Source organism: Cynocephalus volans, chromosome 11, assembly GCF_027409185.1.
Source record: "Cynocephalus volans isolate mCynVol1 chromosome 11, mCynVol1.pri, whole genome shotgun sequence".
NCBI classification, from domain to species: Eukaryota; Metazoa; Chordata; class Mammalia; order Dermoptera; family Cynocephalidae; genus Cynocephalus; species Cynocephalus volans.
In genome coordinates, this window is record NC_084470.1 from 98767866 (window position 1) to 98788917 (window position 21052).

The window sequence follows — 21052 nt, forward strand, 5'->3', positions numbered from 1 at the left end:
GCATCCATTTGGGGAGCTGTGGCAAGTCATCGAGAACAGCAGAATATCCACAAGTTGCTTCTATGTACTTTTGGAACATAAATTAAGATTTCTTTCCTAGTGCTGTGGCCCTTGGACCACTACTGCTTGGGGAGACAGATAAGTCCCTGCCAAGTCTGCCCTTCTCATGCACTTGGAGTCCAGGGAGGCCACATGGCTGCAGACCATCACCTCTCTGCGCTGACCTACCCTGTTTTCTCTTCATTTTTAGATTTTTTAGCCTTTGAAAGCACTGATTCCCAGCTCCGGAATTTAGGTTCCTAGATGAGCTCCCAAATCTTAGAGTTGACAGATATTTGATCTGGGTTGGAAAATACCAAATCCTTCTGTAGCATTCCCAGAGTACCAGCCCTTTCCCATGCTGGTGCACGACACCACCCTAGCACTTGAACGCGCTGGCATATCACGTCCATCCTGTGAGGCTCCAGATTATGTGGACGAACTCAGTGCCCAGCATTGGGCTCCCAGTTGGATTGCCTCATGTTTCTACACTAGACCATCAAAAGTCAGAGCCAAGGGCTTGGCATAGCACGTTGACAGCAGCGGCCAACATGAATTGGCTTGCCTGGATGCCGAGGCTGGGGTGCAGTGAGCTATGATATTCTCAGAGGTGGGGGGCATTGAGGCATCCTTGCATTAAAGTGGAATTGCTGATTTTTATCATGTGACTGTGTGGAACTCAGAAATAGGTTCATGCACGTGGGTTCCTTCAGGAGCAAAGCCCTTATTTGCTGTCTGCCTGATGGCTGGTGGTCTGAGAAACAGCTGTGGAGAGAGGTTACATGACGTTTGTGCAGGCCAAGGGAGTAGGGGGTTTATAGCTCTGGGTCTGAAGGGGGTCGGGGGAAGTACAGTGATAGTGTCCCTGCAGAGACTCTCAGTGGCTGCTGTTGTTGGTCGTGCACAGGGAGGGTTAAGCCTCTCAGCTGCATTCACGGAGAGAGACAGAGACAGAGAGCCTCGCCCCCCACCCTTGTGCCCGCTTGTTGACCGTGTGGTGCTGAGCCTCCATTTTCTTGTCTGTTAGATGAGGATAAAGCCTCACCTCGCAGGACTTCTGTAAAGAGGGAAAGACTGGCCACCTGCTGCTGTGCCCGGCACACAGGAGATAGCTCCTCAGTAAATACTAGTGCCCTTGCCCCCGCCAAGGGTACTGAGCTACGTGCCATGTGCCCTTGACACGTCCTGAGGATTCACATTGCAACCATCCCCACAATTCTAATTTCAGCCCTTCACAGCTCACTTTTGAAATAGCATCTTTCATCCCCAAGAGTCTGTGCACACTACAGAAGTGAAGACAGCCTGTCTCTGGAGGCAGAAGTGTGAGATCCGGGTTCTCTGTTTTCCTGGGAAAACATGAGATCCAGAAGGGGAAATCGGGGAGGGCTGAGAAGACTTGGACCTGAATCAGATTCAAGTTCAGTGAGCATGTATCAAGCACCTACCGTGTGCCTGGACTTTTGCACATAGTGTGTCACGAACCTTCCCCGTGATCTTCTGGGGACTGTCAAGGTCCCTGTGAGCAGCTGGGGAAATGGAGGCTCAGTGATGGTGAGGTCCCGGCCACGCTCATGAGGCGGCAGAGCCAGGAATCAGAGCCAGGTCTCCTTCCCTCTGCCATGCAATCTCCTAATCAGGCTGGTGACTATAGTCATCCCTCCATATCCATGGGAGATGGTTCCGGGACCCCCCTCGGATACCACAATCCGCAGATGCTCAAGTCCCTGGTATGCAATAGTGTAGCATTTGTTTGTAACCTACACACATCCTCCCATGTACTTCAAAATCATCTCTAGATTACTTACAATACCTAATACAATGTAAATGCTATGCAAATAGTTGCTTTACTGTATTGAATTTTATCTATATTTTTAAAATTATTGCTGTATTGTTATTTTTTATTGGTTTTTGTTCCTTTTTGGATATTTTCAAACTGCAGTCAGTTGAATCTGTGGATGCAGAACCCATGGATATGGAGGGCCAACTGTATTTCTATTTCCCTCCAAGGGAAACCAAGATGACCCACAGATTCTTTCTGATCCCAGCAGGCTCCTTTGGGCTCTTCTGAACTATTCTGCTTCCTGTCAGCTGATCTGGGTGATTGTGCCCCTGCTGTGTATTTTTAGTGCCCCCAGAGAAATGGTTTGTGTACAAGAGCTCAGTGTAGGCAGCTCTTGCAAATAATTCACATTTACAACCGATGGGTGATTGTGGGAGGGGTGACCACACAGCGTTCAGAGCAAACACAGAAGGATGTGACATTCCTGCCCAGAGGGGCAGTCCCTGGACATTCAGGCTGGAGTACTCAGTCTTGGGAATGAGCCTGGCAGATGCTCAGTTGGGTGCACTTTCCTTAATTTACTGTGAGCTGTCACTTAGGAAGACCTGGCATGGAGGCCTCTTGTATTCACCACTGCTTTCCCTTCCCGGCTAGGTCCTTGCTGCAAAAGTGCTCAACCTCGTCCTGCCAAACATGTCCCTGGGGCCAATTGACTCCAGCGTGCTCTCTCGGAATAAGACAGAGGTAAGGGCTTTTCTGAAAACCTGGGGGTGGTTGGGGGTGGTGAGCGAGTGAAGGCAACAGCCCTGATGGGAAATCCAAGTTTCGGCTCTGTCTTTGGTTGGCATTCTGCCCCCATTTCACCAAGTCCTGTGCAAACTGACAGGGACACGAGGAAGCATGAAATGTTGCTGGCTTCAGGGTTGGGTGGGAAGGGAGGGAGGTTATGATGCTGACCCGTGTCCTAAACACACAAAGGAAACTGGAAGAGGGAGTTGTGCGTGTGTCAGTCAGGTCTCTTTTGACTGCAAGTAACAGAAAACCAAGTCAAAGCAGTTTAAGCAAAAGGAGGGACTTATTGGTGAATGGAACTGAAGGCTTCAGGCATGGCTGGATCCAGGGGATCGGAAGCCTGGTTCTCCATCTGTCTATCCCGAGCTCTTATCTTCATAGTCTGGCTTCATTCCCAGACAGGCTTTCCCCGTGTGGAAGCAAAGAAGGCACCAGCAGCTTCACCTGAGCAAACCCAGTGCAAAGACAGCACCTCTTTCCCACAGAAGTCTCAGGGCTGATTCCTGCTGATTGACTGTCCAGGCCTGGGCTATCAGGAAGTGGGTAGTGTTAGCCCCATCCAAACCCATAGACTAGGCCTAGAGAAGGGCAGTTCCCTGGGGATAAATTTGGATAGAGGCAGTAGAGGAAGGACAGAGCCATTTGGCAGAGGAGCAGACTGAGCCCTGCCAGCTGCAAGGATGTGCCTGAGGTCACCCACAGGTGGGGCTAGCCTGAGAACTCTGTAGGTGTGGTCTACAGCCCTGCTCTGTCAGAGGGGCAAGGGCCCCTGTGGACTTTCAGCCAGTGGATAGGAGGCCACCCCGGGCATCTGGAAGTTACCAGAATCATCTGTGCAATTAAGCAAATCAGTTCACCTCTCTTCTGCCTCAGTTTCCCCGCTTGCCTTAGGAGTCTGAAACCACTGAATCACTGGCTCCCTAAGGACCTGGGAAATGCAGTGGGGTGCTCTGGTATTCCAGTGGCTTTCTCAGGTTTCCTTAGGCAGCTGGACTCTAGCTTCACTTAAAAATGAAGCCCTCTGGAAGGCTCCTGGCCCTCTGAGTCACTTAGAGAGCAGTCAACACAATGAGAGTAGTCTGTGGCATGTAGGAGGAAGATTTTCCAAATCAGGGTCAAAAGTTCCCAAGCCATCAAGGACCAGCCACTAGAAATCAGGCTGATAAAAGGCCTAGGGAACGGTGAGGTCAGTGAGGAGCCAGAGGACATCGGATCTGCCCAAGTCACCCACGTTAATTTAAATTTTTAATATAATTTCATTTAAAAAACCCACAGCAACTCCCAAACCCACATCTTGGGGCCAAATTTGGCCCACTGGGGGCCAGTGTGTGGCCCTTGTTTTTTCTGCAAGAATATTTGAATAAAGGAGAAAAAAATAATTCCAAAAAAGCAGATCCATACAGTGAGAAGGCACAACTTTAGGACCCAGAAAGGCCCAAGCCAAACATATGCTGATTTGGTCCTGACATGAATGAGATCAACACTAATCCCATTTCACAGATGAGGCAACTGAGGCTGAGAAAGGCTGAACAACTTGCTCAAGGTTGCACACCCCATCAGGGGCAGAGCTGGCAGATGAACCCATTTGACTCAAAAGTCCATTCTTCGGTGCCTCCTTCAAGCTAGTATTTATGATCATTAAGCTCTCTTTCCTGTTCGGACAATTACTGGTCCATGCAGCCATGGTCATGGGCCATTGCTCTGTGTACTGCATTCACTGTGTGAGGGGACCTCGGTGTGGGGCAGGGCTCTCTCACCTGCCTGCATCCCCAGTAATGGCTCTGGCTTGAATGTGCCATCTCTAGTAAAACCCATTGTGTTTGCAGCAGCTGTGCTAGGACAACAGCAGGTGAGAGGGAGAGAGAAAGGGGGAAAGATGGGGGGAGAGAGGGAGAGGGAGAGAGGGGAAAAGAGAGGGAAAGAAAGCTCTCTATGAGATCTCTGAGATGAACCATCCAGACGCAGATCTTACCACCTGCAAATACATGGGCAAAGAGGAAGGAAAAAGATGACAAAATGATTCCAAACCCTCTTTGTTTAAAAGTATCAGATTTCAGAGTTTTTATCTCATTGTTGAAATACACAGAAGGAACGTTTGCGTCTGCATATCCAGTACGGGTGCCCTCTCTGCTCCTTCTCGCTGCTACCTGTCGCTGACCCTTGGGGTGGAGGGGCAGCAGGAGTGACCTGGTCAGGGCAATGTGGATTGTTTGGAAACACTAGCGGGTTTCCCTGCTGGGAGGACCAAGGCAGGACGATGCTGGGCAGCCTGCAGGTTGGGCTGCAGATGTAAACGTAGCAGCAGCAGCTGCTGTCCCTCAGCAGAGAGAATCAGCCCCTCACTCCCTTTGCACTTGCTGCTGAGCTTTAAAACTAGCAACGCTGGAGAAAATGTGTTCAGAAAAGGCACCCCCCAGGATCTCACTCAGCGTGTCTTGAGGCACGTGTGTCTTTCACTAAGATATTTCTCATGGAACCCTGCAGCTGTAGAAGCCTCAAGAAACAAGAAATGCTTGATGCTTGCCTAACAAGCTGACCACAGCAGGACCGTGGAGGACAGCCCGGCCAGGACAGGAGGACGGCAGGCACAGGGCGGGGCGGGGATCTGGAAGTCTGCCTCTGGGAAAGCAGGTTGGCTCCGCCGCTGGCATGTTAAAAGCAGGGGTTTGTTTGGTATTTGCTGTGGCGAGTCGTCTCACAACCCCCGTAGGCATGTCAGCATGGACCCTTCCAGCACCTCTTCCCGGCTGCCACCCTCAGAGCACATTCCCCTGTGTGCGAAGCCTCTAGGCAGAAGGACAGAAAAAGCCTTTTAATTGTCACAACACCATCCAGTGCACGGTGACTGCACCGTTCCTCTGTGCCAGACGCCACAGCCCTTCTGGGCTCACCCTAACCCCAGGAAGTCACTCTTATTACTGGTATTTACAGCTGTAGAAGCTGGGGCCCAGCGAGGGCAAGTCACTTACCCAAAGACACAGAGCCAGCAGGTAAGGACTTGAGCCCCTCTCTATTCTGGGCCAAGTGCCTTGGAACTAAAACCCTGGGAACAAAGAGGTTGCTACTCAGGCATTTATTATGTTTGTCTACACACTTAGGTCCCTGCTCAGAACACTGGAACATAGGAATCATTCCACCCCCAACCGCAGGTTCTCCAGGATGTGATGAACCCCTCCCAGTCTGAAAAGCCTTGGGCGTGATTCTGTGTAGTTCTCTGGCTGAGGGTGCTGGGGCCTTGAGCCCTTGTAGCTCTGCCAACCACCTGGTTCCTCCTTCCTCCAGAGCGGAGCACTTTCTTTTCGAACCTGCCCCTTGCGGGGAGGGGACACGGGATTCCGAGCACACCTTGCGCAGGACACTGAGCAGTTTGTCTTCTAGAACTAAGTCCTGTTCTCTGTAAATACCCTGGGACGTCCCAAGTGCATCCTGGCTAGTTTGTATTCACTCAGGCAGACTACATGGAGAGTTCTGGACACCCAGGAGCTGCAAGGAGTGGCCAACTCAGCCTCCTTTAATTTTCATAGGTGGTTGCTGCTTGTCACCCCTGCCAGGATTTCAGATGTGTCTGGCCCCTCGTTCCCCTGTGCCTGGGTGTCCCTTGTGTACACTACTGGGAGGCTCCTGCTGAGTCTTGAGAAGCTTGACCACACTGAGGCCTTTGACTTAACCATAGCTAAAGATAGGCCTCAGCCTCCTGCTCTGTCCCCAGGACACAGCCTCCCATGGAAGTCCCCACCAAGAATGTGTCATTAACTTTCCAGTAAGCCCAGTTAGGCTGGCAGATTTGATGTTGTTACTGTCCATTGTTCATTTCTTACATCCCCAGAGAGTGCTTGTCTATTTGAGGAAACAAAAAACTTGCCAACACCCTAAAATAAAACAAGCCATTAGAAGCTCCGTGTGGGTAGTGGCCAGGGAGCATGTGGAGGGTCGACATCGCTGTAGCCCCTGTCCCCGGGATGTTCCTGCTCGCCCTGCTCCCAGCCACCCTCTCTGAGCTCATGAGGGGCAGGTCCCGGAGGTGGGTGCTTTAATGGCCATGAAAAAGCGAGTGAGTACAGAGAGACAGTCAGAGGAGCCCCAGTTGCCAGCAAGGCACCAGACAAAATGAGACGTCCTCTGTGCCCAGCAGCTCAGTGCAGCCACGTGCCCGAGCACCTCTGCACACACTGGGAACATTCACGTGCGGGCCTGGCTGGAGAGGACGGAGAGAAGGTGCGTGCCCCGCTGGGCTACGCAGACATAGCCTGGGCAAAGCACCCTCAAAGATGCATCTTGGTTGTTATGAATGATGCTGCTATGAACACGGGTGTGCAAATATCTCTTCCAGACCCTGCTTTCCATTCTTTTGCGTGTATGCCCAGAAATGGGATTGCTGGGTAGTGTGGTGATCCTCTGTTTCATTTTTCGAAGAGCTGCTGCATTCAGCACTTGGCTGTCCTGCCCACAGCACACGAGGGCTCCAGTTCCTGCATCCTCGCCTGCTCTTGCCATGTCCCGTCTTTTGGTAATAGCCATCCCAATGGGCATGAGCTGGTATCTCATTGCGGCTTTGATTTATATTTCCCTGACGATTAGGGATCTCTTCAGATACTTATTGGCCATTTGTATGTCTTCTTTTGAGAAATGTCTGTTTGAGTCCTTGGCCCATTTTTAAAATCAGGTGGTTTGGTTTTTTTGTTGTTGAGTTGTAGGAGTTCTTTATGTATTCTGGATATTAACCCCAAATGCAAATATGATTTGCAAATATTCTTGGCTGCCTTTTCACTCTGTTGATATGTCCTTTGATGCATAAAAGTTTTCTCATTTTGTTGTAGTCCAATTTATCTTTTGTGATTGGTTTTGCCTGTTGATATAGTTTGGATATGTTTGTCACTCCAAAGCTCAATGTGACAGTGTTAAGAGGGTGGGAAATCACATTGTGGTCATTGAAAGTTGGGGCCTGGAAGAGGTGTTTAGATTGTGAGGACCTTTCCCCAGTGAACGGATTAATCCATTGGTGGTTTAATGGTCGGTGTGAGCGTGGTTCTGATGGTTTCATAAGGAGAGCAAGTGACGAGGTTAGTCTCTCTCTGGCTTAAGCCATCTGCCATGTGACACCTGTATCACTATAGGGTCACCACCAGGAAAAGACCCTCACCACATGTGTTCCCTGGACGTTGGACTTCCCAGCCTCTCAAACTGTAAGCAATAAATTTCATTTCTTATAAATTACCCAGTTTCAGCTATTTTGTTAGAAGCAACACAGACAGATGAATACACCTGTCATATCCAAGAAGTCATTGTCAAATCCAACATCATGAAGTGGGGCTAGCTAGTTAGCTCAGTTGGTTACAGTGTGGTGTTATAACACCAAGGTCGAGGGTTTGGATCCCCATACCGGCAGAAGAAAGGAGAGAGAGGGAGAGAAGGAGAGAGGGAGGTGGGGAGAGAGAGACAGAGAGGGAGAAAATCATTCCCTCCAGTGCTGTGAAGTGGACACATTGCTCTGGCTGAACCATTTGAAAGTAGGCTGTAGACGCCATGATCCTGGACACTCCTGAATACTTTGCCTTGTGTCACCCACGAGGAAGGACCCAGAATAGGGACATTCGCACATAGCCCCATACCATTATCACATTTAGGAAAAGTAGCAATAATTCCCTGTTGTCATCCTCTAGCTAGTCCATGTTCTGATTTCCGCAGTTGTCACCAACTTTGATTTTTAAGACTTGAGACTACGTGATTTCACTGTTTGTGACCAGCGGTTATGAAAGTGGTCCTCCAGGGTTGCAGGAATTCTTCCTTGTTTCTCTTATTTCTCCAGTCCCTGGGCCTGTGAGAGGGTGCAGAATGGGGTGGCTGCCTTGCCCCTTCCCTCGGGGCCACTCGGGAGCTATGTCTGTGTCTGGGGTCACATTCCAGAGAAGCCAGGGGGGTTGACTTCTTGCCTTGCTTCTGGGTGGGGAGGCTCCTTAGCCCTGCAGAAGGAAGCTCTAGCTGGTGGGTTTACGCAAGCAGCCTGTCCCATTTGCCAGCTCATTGCTCATAAAAGCAGATACCAGGATGTCCAGGAGTTCAAACTTTAATAGCAAAAAGTAACTGGGGGGAAAGAATGTTCGTCAACTCATACGCCTTTGATTACTTGGCAATTCAGAAATACAGTCTGATCCTGATTAATACTCTTTACATCCGAAATGGGCCCGCAGTGTCCGCCAGGGGAGAATGTAAAGCATCGTCCCTCTCCCCGATGGTCTCTGTCTGGTTCAGGAGCTTTAGCCATCGGGGCTGGGCGCCTGCTGTGGCTGGCCCTGGGCAGCGGGTGGTCACAGCAGGGACTCAGGACTCCTAGTAAACAGGGCTTGCCTCATTCCACTGAGTTGGGGAGACTTTCTGCCGAGACAGGCCAGGCCCTTATCTCCCCTCTGCCACCCTGCAGGTGGCACACCAAGTCAACAAGTTTTTGTGGAGCTCTCCTCTGGTCCTGAGCTGGAGGCAGTTGCTGCCTTGAGGGGAAAGAGGCAGTGTGCTTGGTGGGAAGAGCACAGGCCTTGCAACCAGAGACCAGAGTCTGGACCCTGCTCTGCCACCTGGTGCCTCAGCAGGCCTTGGAAACCACACTGGGTCTCACTGATCCCAGGCCCCTTGGGGTGTCCACACAGAGGCCTGGCACAGCACGGACGCTGGTAGATGGGCGTCGCTGTTATCACAGCCACGAGAGACGCCTGTCTAAAAAGGTGTCAGCAAAGATACAGGAGCCCGGAGGGAGCTGCACAGCTTCCAGGGGTTCAGCCCACTGGCAGCAGGAGGAAACGCCTAGACTGGGCCTCATGGGGGCGTGGGGGGTGGGGGACAGCTGAGCCAAATGTCCATGGGAGAAGAAACTCCATAGGCAGCCAAGGAAGGGACTACAGGCAGGGCACAGGCTGTGCAGAGCCCAGAGGGGCAAGAGGCATGGGACTGTTGAGAGGGGTGGTGGGTGGGTGGCCTCACAGGGTGCCCCAAGGAGTTTGAACGTGGCCCTGCAGCAATGGGAAGCACACAGGGTCCTCCGCAGGGGGACAGGAACAGATCTGTGATTCTGGAATGATTCTGGCTGCAGAGTGGAGGGGACCCAGCACTGTCAGCCAGCCGGGGTGGCAGCCATTGGGCGTATTCCGTAGTCAGGTCGATCTTTACGGCACTCATTTGTGTTCAGCACCCCCCTACACCCGTGTCCCGAGCGTGCATGATGAGCATGAGGGACTGCGCCGAATGGCCAAAGGGCCACTCCTTCACGCTCAGTAAGTCCCACTAGAGGTCATGACGAGGGCCGTTTCCTCTGAGGACCTGGCTCTCATTCCAGTTGGGGGCAGCCCCTCTGCCCATGGTCACCAGCAAGCCCCAGCACAGGAGTTCCCAGCTGTGTCCAACCTGTGCTGGCCTCTCAGTGCCCAGAGGTGCCGCTTCTTGGGCTGAGCTAGAGCAAGGTTCACTCATTCATTCATTCTGCCAACATTTACTGAGGGCCACCTTGCACTAGCCACTGTGCCAGGACAAGAGCAGGACGAACAGAGCCTTGACCCTCACATGGGGCAAACAGATGTGCATGCGAACATGTGCTGACAGCAGACCACAGTGAGCGCAGAGCCAGAGGGCTGGGAAGGTCTCCCCTTCAGGTGAAGTCTGAGCTGAGGCCTGAAAGAGGAGCAGATGACTTTAATTAGACTAAGAGCCAGGGGCTGGAAAAGCCACTGAGATGGGAGATGAATGCCACTGTGCATAAGAGAGGATTTTTTCTTATCCAGCTGTTTCTACAACAAATTGCGTCTCCTGCCATTCAAGACAAAGCTGGAAAATAAAAACATTGTCTCTGCAAAGACCTGTCAGTTCATTTCTGGCTTCCCATGGGTTTCTAGGTTTGACAGAGATCACTTGGGTAGAACTGTTGTCCACTCTCTACCCAGTATGCCAGAGAAGGCTATCTGATTTCCCTATGGTGAAATGGATGGATTAAGAGAGACCTAAATACTGGAAAAAGGAGGTGGGAATCCCAGGATGGGCACTAAAGCACAGGTGGCAGGGTAGGCCTTCCATAGGAAAAGGGAGGGAATTGTAGGGAAGGAGGAGCAGGAAGACCCACCTGTGGACACTTCTGTGGGTGCCGAGGGGAAAGTACAGGAGATTCAGCCTGCCAGGCTGTATTTCTCTATGATTAAGAGTGGAGGGGGCAGGAAGGGTGCATGTCTGTCTGTGCCCAGAAGGGCTCCCCCATCCCTTTTGGCTGGCTGTGAAGCATGGCAATCTCTGGGGCGCACCAAGTCACTTCACCATCTGTCAGGCCCACGTGGCTGTGTTCCTCACCAGGGACCCACTCCTGTCTTTTCTGATGTGGCTGTGTTCCTGCCACCTTCTGTTCTCTAGCACAGCATGGTCAGTGGTTAAGGATGCTGATGGTGGAGCCGGACAGCCTAGGTTCTTATCCTGGCTCTGCCTCTTACTTGCTGTGTGACCTTGGGTGAGTCACCTAACCTCTCTGAGCCTCAGCCTCCTCATGTGTAAAATGGTAATTGTAATGGCAGTCCCCACATCATGGGCTCCTGTGAAGATACATGAGCAGGTGTAAGTAAAACACCCAGCATAGCACCCAGCACAGGGTAAAGAGCTCAGTGTGTGAGTTGTTTTTAATAATATTATGGTTAGAATGTAGTGTTGCATTTCATCAGGAACAGATATAAAAAAACTGGTCAAGAGATGTGGCTGCAGAGTTTGTGCCTTGATTCTACTCAACCAAAAGTTTAAGAAAACTCCAGCTGAGAGTTACAGCTGTAGTTTCTGTGCTTTAGTGCAGTTTCTTCCCACAGAGACTGTTTGAAATTCGGAAGCTGCACTCAGCATGTTCCTGGCTCTCAGTTCAACCTTGCTGGGAGCCCTCAGCTCCCTAGAAAAGTGAAGAAACTAGAGGATCTCTCAGACACACACAGGAAGCAAGGAAAATATTCACAGCTTGTGGAACTTAAAATGCAAGAGGAATCTTCAAGGTCCTCAGGGAAACTGAGGCCTTACCCTACCCCCGAGAAAAAAGACTTCAAGTCTCAGCCAGTGGAGGCTCCCCCTGAGGTCAGTCACCTGGAGCAAAGATGTGGCCACATGGACACAGTCCGCAGCTTGGGCTCCTGCTTCCCACTATCCTGTTCTCAGAGGTGGGAGCTGCTGTGGGCCAAACCAGATGGGGATGGGCTGTGAGAGAGCGTGCCAAGTACTGCGTCCTTGATACTTGTTTTTAGTTAAACTCTTTGAGATCCTTGTGATTCACATGCTGTTATAAGAAAGAATACCAAGAGATCTCATGTACCCTTTACCCAGTTTGCCCCAATCACCAGTGACATCTTACAAAACTACAGGACAACATCACAACCAGATTGTTGACACAGTTGAGCCACAGAACATTAGCATCACTGCAGGGACCTCCCACATTGCCCTGTAACAGTCACATCCCCTTCCCTCACAACCTCATGCCCTCCTTAGCCCTAACAACCACAGATCTGTTCTCCGTTTGTCTGGCTTTGTCACTTCAGGAATGTGATGTAAATGGAATCATACAGTGAGTAATCTTTGGGGATTGACTTTTTGGTCTTTGGTTTTGAATGGACTTGTTTTGCTCACCAGTGTTCTGGGCTTGGGCCTGGTCTGAGAGGGAGAGGCCTGGCCCCCTCCTTCCTGGGGCAACAGGACAGGACATATTCCTGGGACTTTGAGTAGATTTAGATCTTAAGCTCTCAAAACAATAAAGGCTGTTGTGATTGGGCCAGAATTGCCACTTAAGGGAAGGGCTTGGGCCCTCTGAGCCTGTTTCCCCATGTGGTGTGGCCCTCCATTTCTTCCTGGTCCCAGTTTCCTCTTCCCCTCACCGCTTCACATCAGAGGCCTGCCCTTTCCCCGACACATCTGGCGGCTCCTGCCCCAGGCCCAGAGAGGCCATTGTGTCAACAGGGCCTGCGTGACCAGGACAAGGAAACGCAGCCAAGAGCAGGAAGCCAAATGGGCCATCAGAGCACTTAAACCCAGAAGATCCTTGAGGGGCCACAAGTGCCTGGAGCGATCAGGTCAGCAGGGCAACATCAGACTCGCCTCAGGAAGAGGGCAGAATCTCCCATGGTCCTGCTATCCCCGGGAGCCCTGGGGGGACACACACTGCAGATGCCAGCATCAAATGGTGGTGCTGGCCAGGGCACTGGTGACCTGCTTAGACTGAGACCCCAGACAAGAGCGGTTTAAGCAGGAGAGGGGCTTCTCTCCTGGCCGCTGACCTCAGCTTCAGGAACCCCCTCTTGTTGCCGCACCTTTCCAGGTGCCACCCTTGTCCACGTGGCCCCAACTCTCTCCCTAAAGGGGCAAAGAGACAACAAGCCTGACTCAGACTGAGCACAGGGCCCTTCTGCTTGCTTCCCATTGGCCGGGACCTGGTCATGTGACCACATCTACCTGCAGGGGAGCCTGGGAAATGTAGTCTTTATTCTGGGTAGTTGTGTACCCAACTAAACATCAAGGGGAGAGCAGGAATTGGGTAACAAATACCAGGCAGGTTATTGAACTTCTCTGTGCCTTAGTTTCCTTACGTGTGTAATGGGGATAAAGAGAGCCATTCCTTATTCAGGTGATGAGTTACTACGTGTGACAACACTTAATGCCCAGCACGTAGGGCGGGCTCAGATGTGTTAGCCATTCTCACTTTCACTGCTCAGTGAGAGCCTGCACCAGCGCCCGACTGCACTGGCCACACGTGTGCGTCTGGTGAATGCTGCTGCTCTAGCTATCATTAGCATCAGGACTCGACTGACCCCAAGCCCTGGGCTCTTTGGTGGACCCCACAGCTGTCCTCCCAACAGGGCTCTGCGCAGACCCTGAAGGAGCACCCAGTGCATCCGCGGCCTGTGGCTGGCTCTCCCTGCCAGCCTCGTTCATGTCCTCTAAGCCTGCTGAACAGATGGCCTGGCCCAGCAGGATTCACACCAGCTCAGCTGCAGGAAGTGGCTAATCCGTGTCGTGTGGCTTTTCACAAATGGTCTGGTTTGCGGTGCTCCGTCCCCAGCATCGGAAGGAATCCAGGGATGGCAGGGGTGACCGTGGAACAGCCTGTCCCCCCTCGGTGTGCATCTGGAATTCTGCTTGAGGCCCTGTAGAGGTGGTCACAGAAGCAAGTGTAGCCCTGCCCTTGGAGGACCTAAGTAGGAGCACAGTGAATGCCCTGGCCGCCTCACGGGGAAGCTGGGAGTGTTAGCTTCCTTGCTCCTGTGCCTTCTCTGCCCCTCACCACGTGGCACTTCTCCAGCCAGCAGAGTCTGTTGGTAAGAATGTGGGAAGTGAGTGAAGGGGCATCATGAACTCACAGCTGCCCATATGGGCCAGAGAGATTTCTAGAAACTTCTTATCCAGATTCTTTGGGGCAGGTGCCCCATCTCAGGCCGAGGCAGTGATTCCCTGAGCTGTCCCTACAGAGGGGGAGGAGTGAAGCCAGAAACGAAGACAGGCCAGGAGAGTAAGGACAGGTACCAGCGTAGCCCCTCGAAAGGCTGGGCCAGATTTTGAGCCACAACAGGGGGTGCGTCGGAGTCAGGTTGAAGGACAAGGCAGGCTGATGGTCAAGGAGGGGCACCCAGTCACTGGGCACGTCCTGTTGAGAGGCAGAGATGGCCCCAGGCATGGCCACGGCTGCCCTCTGTCAGAGCGCTGGCAGCCTTCTGCAGCCCCGGAGGGCCTGGAGGCTGGAGCTGCTGCAGCCCGGGCCTGCCCTGGGCTTCCCTCACCCTGAGCCCCCAGAGTAGCACCCCGCCAGTGCACCTGCAGGGGATCCTCACACCAGCCCAGGCTTTCCTGTACGTTCCCTACCGTTCCTGCAGTCTGCTGTGTGCCCTCACCCACTTCCATCAGGTGGACATCAAGTCAGGGGATGTGGGAGACAAAGGACACAAAAGTGAGCACTAAGACAGCTTCAGAGTTACTTTTGAGTGAGATAATCAAAGTGAGTGGTGCGGTGCTGTTTACATGTGGAAAGACCCGAATCAACACTTGAACTGCCTGTGGGCACAGGTGTACGTGTGAGATGCCCAGGCCAGTGGGCAGAGGCACCACGGTTTTGCAGGCCCTGTCTGCAGGAGGGCTGAGCATGCTATGGCATGTGGGGCACAGGTCCTGTCTTCAGGAGGGCTGAGCACGCTGTGGCACTTGGCAGCTGCACCCCCGACCACATGGACTCTTCAGGCTAGAGCAGAAAGAAACGCTCCCAGGAAATAGGTCTGGGCTCCTGCGGGGAGCCCCTGCCCAGGGTCTAAGGGAACCCTCTCTTTTTCTCTCCAGGTTGACATCTATAACTCAGACCCCCTCATCTGCCGGGCGGGACTGAAAGTGTGCTTCGGCATCCAGCTGCTCAATGCCGTCTCACGGGTGGAGCGAGCCCTCCCCAAACTGACCTTGCCCTTCCTGCTGCTGCAGGGGTCTGCTGATCGCCTGTGTGACAGCAAAGGGGCCTACCTGCTCATGGAGTCAGCCAAGAGCCAGGACAAGACACTCAAGGTGAGCAGCTGCTGCCCCCAACACTTCCCCAAGGTGGGGGGTGGGGGGAAGGCAGCACTCATTGGAACACATATGCCTAGACCCCTGAGAGCCAGCCCCAGGCGTCTCAGGATAGGGACCAACCTGGCCAGCTGGGAAATAACTACAAGGACCCCAAGGTATCTATTAATTCTCAGAGAACACACAAGTCATTAGCTGACTGTGTCGCATGAATGAGCTTCAAAGGAAAAAGGAGAGAACAATCAGATTTTATGGTCAAGAAAAGAACCCACAACTGGGCATTGAACAAATAACATCTCCCAAGAGAGTGTCCTGTCTACGCTCCAAGGACACACTGGTGCCCTGCCTCTTTCTGCACCAGTGGCAGCAGCATGGGACCAGCAGCCACTGGGGCTCGGGGCACACAGGGGCGGAGCCTGATCTGCAGGGAATCTACAAGAACTGGCCCTCAGATGGAGGGCCCTGAGACTGCAGTGGACTAACTCAAAGGGCCATTTGAGATGGACAATGTTGTTTGGGGTCAAGACATACTCATTTTGTTTGTCTGATTGAACTGAGAGGAGCCTCCACTGGAGGGAGGAACACCTACTGGGTACCCAGCAAGTGATCTCTGACCCTGAAAATGGCTTATGCTGGGCCGGGCAGGTCACAGGTCCAAGGGCACATTCACATCCTGGTCTGTGTGGCCGGGGCTCCCTGGATCGTGCTGCCACAGCCAGTGCTCTGGGTCCAAGGTCGTTTTTCTCTAGGTTATAAAGAGAGCAGATAACTCACTTCAGATCCCACATCCACCAGGTGGTGGCGTCAGGATTTGAACTCAGGTCATGGGACTCAGAGGCAGTTCCTCTCCACCCGCGTCGCGCTGGCAGTCTCACATCTTTGCAAACTGTCAAGTGCGTCGGTCACACAGTTACTGAACTGCAGGCTCTGGCCCACACCATCCACCAGGTGCAGACTCATGGATGAGCAGGAAGGAGGAAAGGAAGGCTCTCTCGTTAATGCCGGGGAGCATGAGAACACAGCAGGACACGCCACATTCTTTGGTGAGAGCCCCACACGGATCATGCCATATGGAACCTGGCTGAGCCCAGCAAAGGAGTCCACTGAGGTCTCTCATTTATGAACTCATGCAGCTATTCAGTCACTGTGTCTTTAATTCTAGTATTTGTTGGGCTCTGGCTTCTATGCCAGGCCCAGAGGACAAGACTGGCAACGGCCCTCCCATGCCTGTACCCTGTACCCCAGTGGACCGAGAGCTAAACAAATAGGGGCAAGTGCAGGAGGGTCAGTGCCCTGCAGAGAGTCAAGCAGGGCTCTGGGATCAGGGATGCAGGCAGGGAGAGCACCTGCCCCAGATGGGATGGACAAGCCTGAGGTCTGACAGAGAAGAGCCAGTGCAGGAACATTCCAGACTGAGGAAGAGCAGGTGCGAGGCCCAAAGGGGACCATGGAGGTGGCCGAGCAGGGGAGCGTGCTGCACGATGGGGAGGAGGAGTCTGGGCTTTTTCTCTTGGTACAGTGAGAAGCTGCCTGGGCATTTTTAGCCAGGGAGTGACTTGCTCTGGTTTCAATTTTAAAAGCATCTCCCCAGCAGCCATGGGGAGACAAGCGTGGGGGTGGCAGACCCGGTGGGAGGATGGTGCCGCCACCCAGGCCCCGAGGATGGGCTGGCCTGGGCCATGACCATGGAGGTTGGAGGTCCAGTGGGACCTCAAGAATGTGACTGTAGGCTGTGGGATCAGAGTAATGAAGGATGTGCCCCGGGTGTGACTGGATGGAGAAACTGACTCCTGGCAAGTTCTGCAATGGCCTGCCCAGCGTGTGGCCAGCGGGTACGTTGCATTCTCACGTCACGCAACTTCTCAGCATCACCCCAGGTTGAGCAGTATTACCTCCTAGAAATGCTTTCCTCTAGAGGTTCCTGTGGCTTTATGCCCCTCTGATTTCCTTCCCTCGTTGTCAGCAGCTCCTTCACTGCCAGGCTCGCCCTGCCGCCTCTGCAGGCTGGCCTGGCCAAGGGCTGGGTCCCAGCCACATTTCCTCTCCCTAGTCATCATGTGCAGGCCTGTGGCTATGAAAACCATTCCTGTGCAGACGACTCTGGAACTGATCTCTCCAGCCAGACCTCTCTTCTGCTTCTAAACTGCCTACTTGCTGCTTCCACTTGAATCTCTAATGGTATCTCCAGTTTCCAGTGGGACCCTCTAATGCAAGTACCTCAAAACTCGTTATTCCTCCAATCACTGCCGCCATCGGTGGGTGGGTACCACACTGAAGGCCAGGACATGAGTCAGGGAGTGGAATCCCCCACGGAGAAGGCTGAGCTGAAGGTGTGGAAACGGTCCATGCTGGAGAGGTGTGGAGCCAAGGGAAGGTTTGCATTGAAGAGCAGAAATACTGAAATGTGCTGGGAAATTGATTCATTTGAACCATCATCTGATCAAAAGGTGTTGGCCCCATAATGAGGTCAGTGCCAAGTTCTCAGGGCATTGGGACAGGGTCTGGGTGACACTGCAGACTCCTGTCCCCTGCTCAGGGCCTCCCCGCTCTACCTGCCATTTCTGATGGTGTAGCCCTGATTCCTGGTCTCTCTCTAATTGCAGATTTACGAAGGTGCCTACCATGTTCTCCACAAGGAGCTTCCTGAAGTAACTAACTCTGTCTTCCACGAAATAAACATGTGGATCTCTCAAAGGACAGCCGCGGCAGGAACCCGGTCCCCGCCCTGAACGCACTGGCCGGACGACCAGCTCAGTCTGGGGGAAGCAGGCAGAGGAAGGGTAGAGATGGCTTCACAGATGTGGCTTGAAAAAAAAAAACATTATGAATTGGAGGAATCCCTAGCACAATTTACTAAAACAACAAAAAGACATTTTTACTTTATATTAGACTATGGGCCACTGGATCTACCTTAGGAAGTGGACACTTTATGCAGAAAAAAAAAAAAGAGAGAGAAGGGTACAGGTGATTTTCTAGAGGGAAATATCCTTTTAAACAAAAGCAAAGCCTCTGCCCCGCCTCTCCCAGCTGCCACAAGGTTCCCCGGAATCCCTGGTGTTTCGGGATACCAGACTGCAACAACTGGAGGAGTCTCCCCTCCTGCCCAGCCCCTCGAGCTCTCCCCCTAGTCCCCCCGCAGCAGCTGCAACTCTATGGCCTTCCTCTGGCCGTGTGACAAGGTGGCTGGTGTCTTCATAGAGCCAGACTCACATGCCCCTCTGAGGCCCAGAGAATGCTAGGCACTTCCTTAAAATGAGCAGCCACCAGGAGCCTCGTCGAGGAGGGGGTGAGCCCGCAAAGACTCTTCTCCTTCTCCCCTGCCCTCCTGCCAGGAGGTGCCCGCTGAGTGCTGTGTGTATTCAAAGAGGCTGCCTTTCCTCGCGTGACTACTTTTACCTGATGCTATGACGGAGAATTGCACTGAAGGTGAAATATCTATTATATAACGTATATTCTAAAGCAGAGGCTATTTTGAGGGGCAGGGGGGTGGGAGTTAGGGGAGCTTGAAACTGGCAGCCTGAGAGGGGGACGAGACCGGGACCTTCCTGCAGGTGAGGGCCCAGGGAGCAGTGGCAGCCTGCAGGAGTGTCGCTGAGCCTGGGCCTGCCCGCAAGTCTCAGGGCTGGCAGCACAGCTACCTCTGGTGGCAGAAGAGAGTCCCAGCACCGTGGCAGGCCTGGCCTCCCCACCCAGGGCTGCATGGAGCATTTAGACTGAGAGCAGGGACGGGGCAGCCCCCACCCTGCCCGGGCCACAGCAGGACGCAGTGCCAGGCTCGCTAAGACAGAAGCCCCAGCCTGGTCTGCCCTTCTCAGGTGCCAGCCCCACCCAGCCCTGCCCTTGGCCTCACTTAGTGCCAGCAATAATTGAGGATCCCCGCCCACCTCCGGAATGCTTTCACCTTCAAATTGGGACTTGATGTTACCTCAAGAGGCTCCTTAGTGTGAATATGACCCTGGGTGGGGGCACTGCCACCATAACCTCCACGGAAGGTGCGATCCAGGGGCCCCAGGGCTGCGGAGGAGGTGGCCACCCCCTGCCAGGGCTCCTCGACACGGGGGCTGGGGTCAGTGGTTCGGGCCCTTGTTCTTCCAGCAGCGGGAACTGCTGCCCCTCACCCACGCCCTGTTCTTCTCAGGGCTTATTCTGGGTCCCTGGAGAGGGAAGCCCCTCTGCCCTTCCTCCAGTGACCTGAATGCACCATGGTAGGGCCAAGAGCTGGCCACCCTGCCGACGAACATTCTGTGCCCCCGGCTGCGGGGGTGTGTGCTCTTGACCTGCCCCTCAGGAGTGGCCCGCGGGCCAGGCATAGGCCGTGTGCTGACCAGCCCAGGCACCTCAGACAGCGGCTTCCTTTGTCTTGACATTTCTATGGCTTCTCTTTGGAGGAGAAAAATGTAAAGTTGCACTGAGAGAGCTCAGGCCCCGCCTGCTCAGTGAGCCTGGGACATGCAAGCGGCCATGTGTTTTTGCCTCTCAGACTAGGAAAAGCAGAAATCCCATCTGAAAACCGAGACGCTCCTGGGCTCAGATCTGTAATTGTCACCAGGAGCAGTGATAGTGCAGGTCACACAGAGTCCCCACCCCCTGCCCCCATCACCTCTCCCAGAAGCATGTGATGGCAATACCATTTCCTGAATTAAATTTCGGGCACATGGTTCAACCAAGGACACTTTCAGATGCATGGCTTTATTTATATGAAAGCTCTTACAGAGACACATACAAATTCAATAGCCTTTTCATGTCTGGTTAAAGAGTTGCCAATATTAAAAAGAAAAAAAATTATCTGAAATTGGGACTGTCTCACATAATCTGGAAGAGGGGACGGGGGATGTCTACAGGCCACATGCACATGCTGAATTGGGAGCCAGTGCAGTGATATCTCACAGAGGCCACGCCAGAGCTGTGAGCCCCGGCTTTGGGAAGCTATGTGAGCCTTGAGTTGAGTTCATTCTCAATATTGATGGCTCTGGGCCAACACTCTGCGCTTCAAAGTCGTGCCATTGCAGGGTGTGGATGGACTTGGGTTTGGAAGGGATGCTACGTCATGCATGGCTTGGCCTCGAGAAGGCAAGAGGACAGCAAAGGCCAGGGAGGGGCACAGAGATGCAGCTGGTCCACACCCGGCCTGGGGTACCAGGCCCAAGCACAGATGTGAACAAGCACCTTCCCCAGCAGCCCAGAGGTAATGCTGGTCCATACATAAATGGGTTTCATGCCTGAAAACGTTTTTAGGAAACAGTGCCACCTGCAGCCAGGCCCCAGTTCCTTTGCAGAGATGGGGGGAGAGGAGCGGGCAGCCTCCACCCTTCCGCGGCAGCCCCTGCTGCCCCCTCAGCCTTTGGACAGCACTGGGGCTCCTGTGAGGGCACTGAAGGACGCTCCAGAAACTCTCAGCATCCCACTTCCAGGCCCCACGAGGCTTCTGTCTTGCACTCTTTTCTTTCTCTCGCCGATTGCTCACATAACCTATTAGGACCACGGTGATTTTCTAAGCAATGTATCAGTTCGTTGTTATCACTGCAGCTGTCACAGCCCTCCATGTGTACCGTTAGGGGGGATGTGTATCTAAGAACTATTAAAGGAACCAATGTATGCTACAGCTAATCCTAATAAACCAGATGTTTTCTGAATGCTGCCTGCCTGCCTTTCTGTTGCAGTGGGCCTCCGATCCTGATGACAACATTCCTTGCAGAGAAAAGGCCCTATTCAAGGATCACAGAGTCTTGGCTGAGCCCTGCCTGTCCCAGTCACTACCACAGGGCCTGGGTCGATGTGTGGATTTTATTTTCTCCCGTCCACATGTGGGGACTGCTGCCCAGGAGCAGATGCATTCGCACACATTCTCAGACTCATCTCCATCGCTGGGGATGAGGGAGCCCAGGCCCCAGCCCCGGCCTTGTGGCCAGC

At 53.1% G+C, this 21052-nt stretch overlaps 1 protein-coding gene across 3 annotated transcripts in view; it reads left to right on the forward strand.

The window, feature by feature from the left end:
• The window catches only part of MGLL (monoglyceride lipase), a 122250-nt gene extending 101475 nt beyond the window's left edge, over positions 1-20775 (forward strand). For 2 of the 3 annotated variants that reach the window (XM_063114647.1, XM_063114646.1), the window contains exons 6-8: positions 2474-2563; positions 14927-15142; positions 17746-20775. In XM_063114647.1, coding sequence (XP_062970717.1) covers positions 2474-2563; positions 14927-15142; positions 17746-17871 — 432 coding nt within the window. In that variant the 3' untranslated portion in view covers positions 17872-20775. The remainder of the gene's footprint in view (positions 1-2473; positions 2564-14926; positions 15143-17745) is intronic. The other variant, XM_063114648.1, reaches the window with a different exon arrangement.
• The last annotated feature ends 277 nt before the right edge of the window (positions 20776-21052 follow it).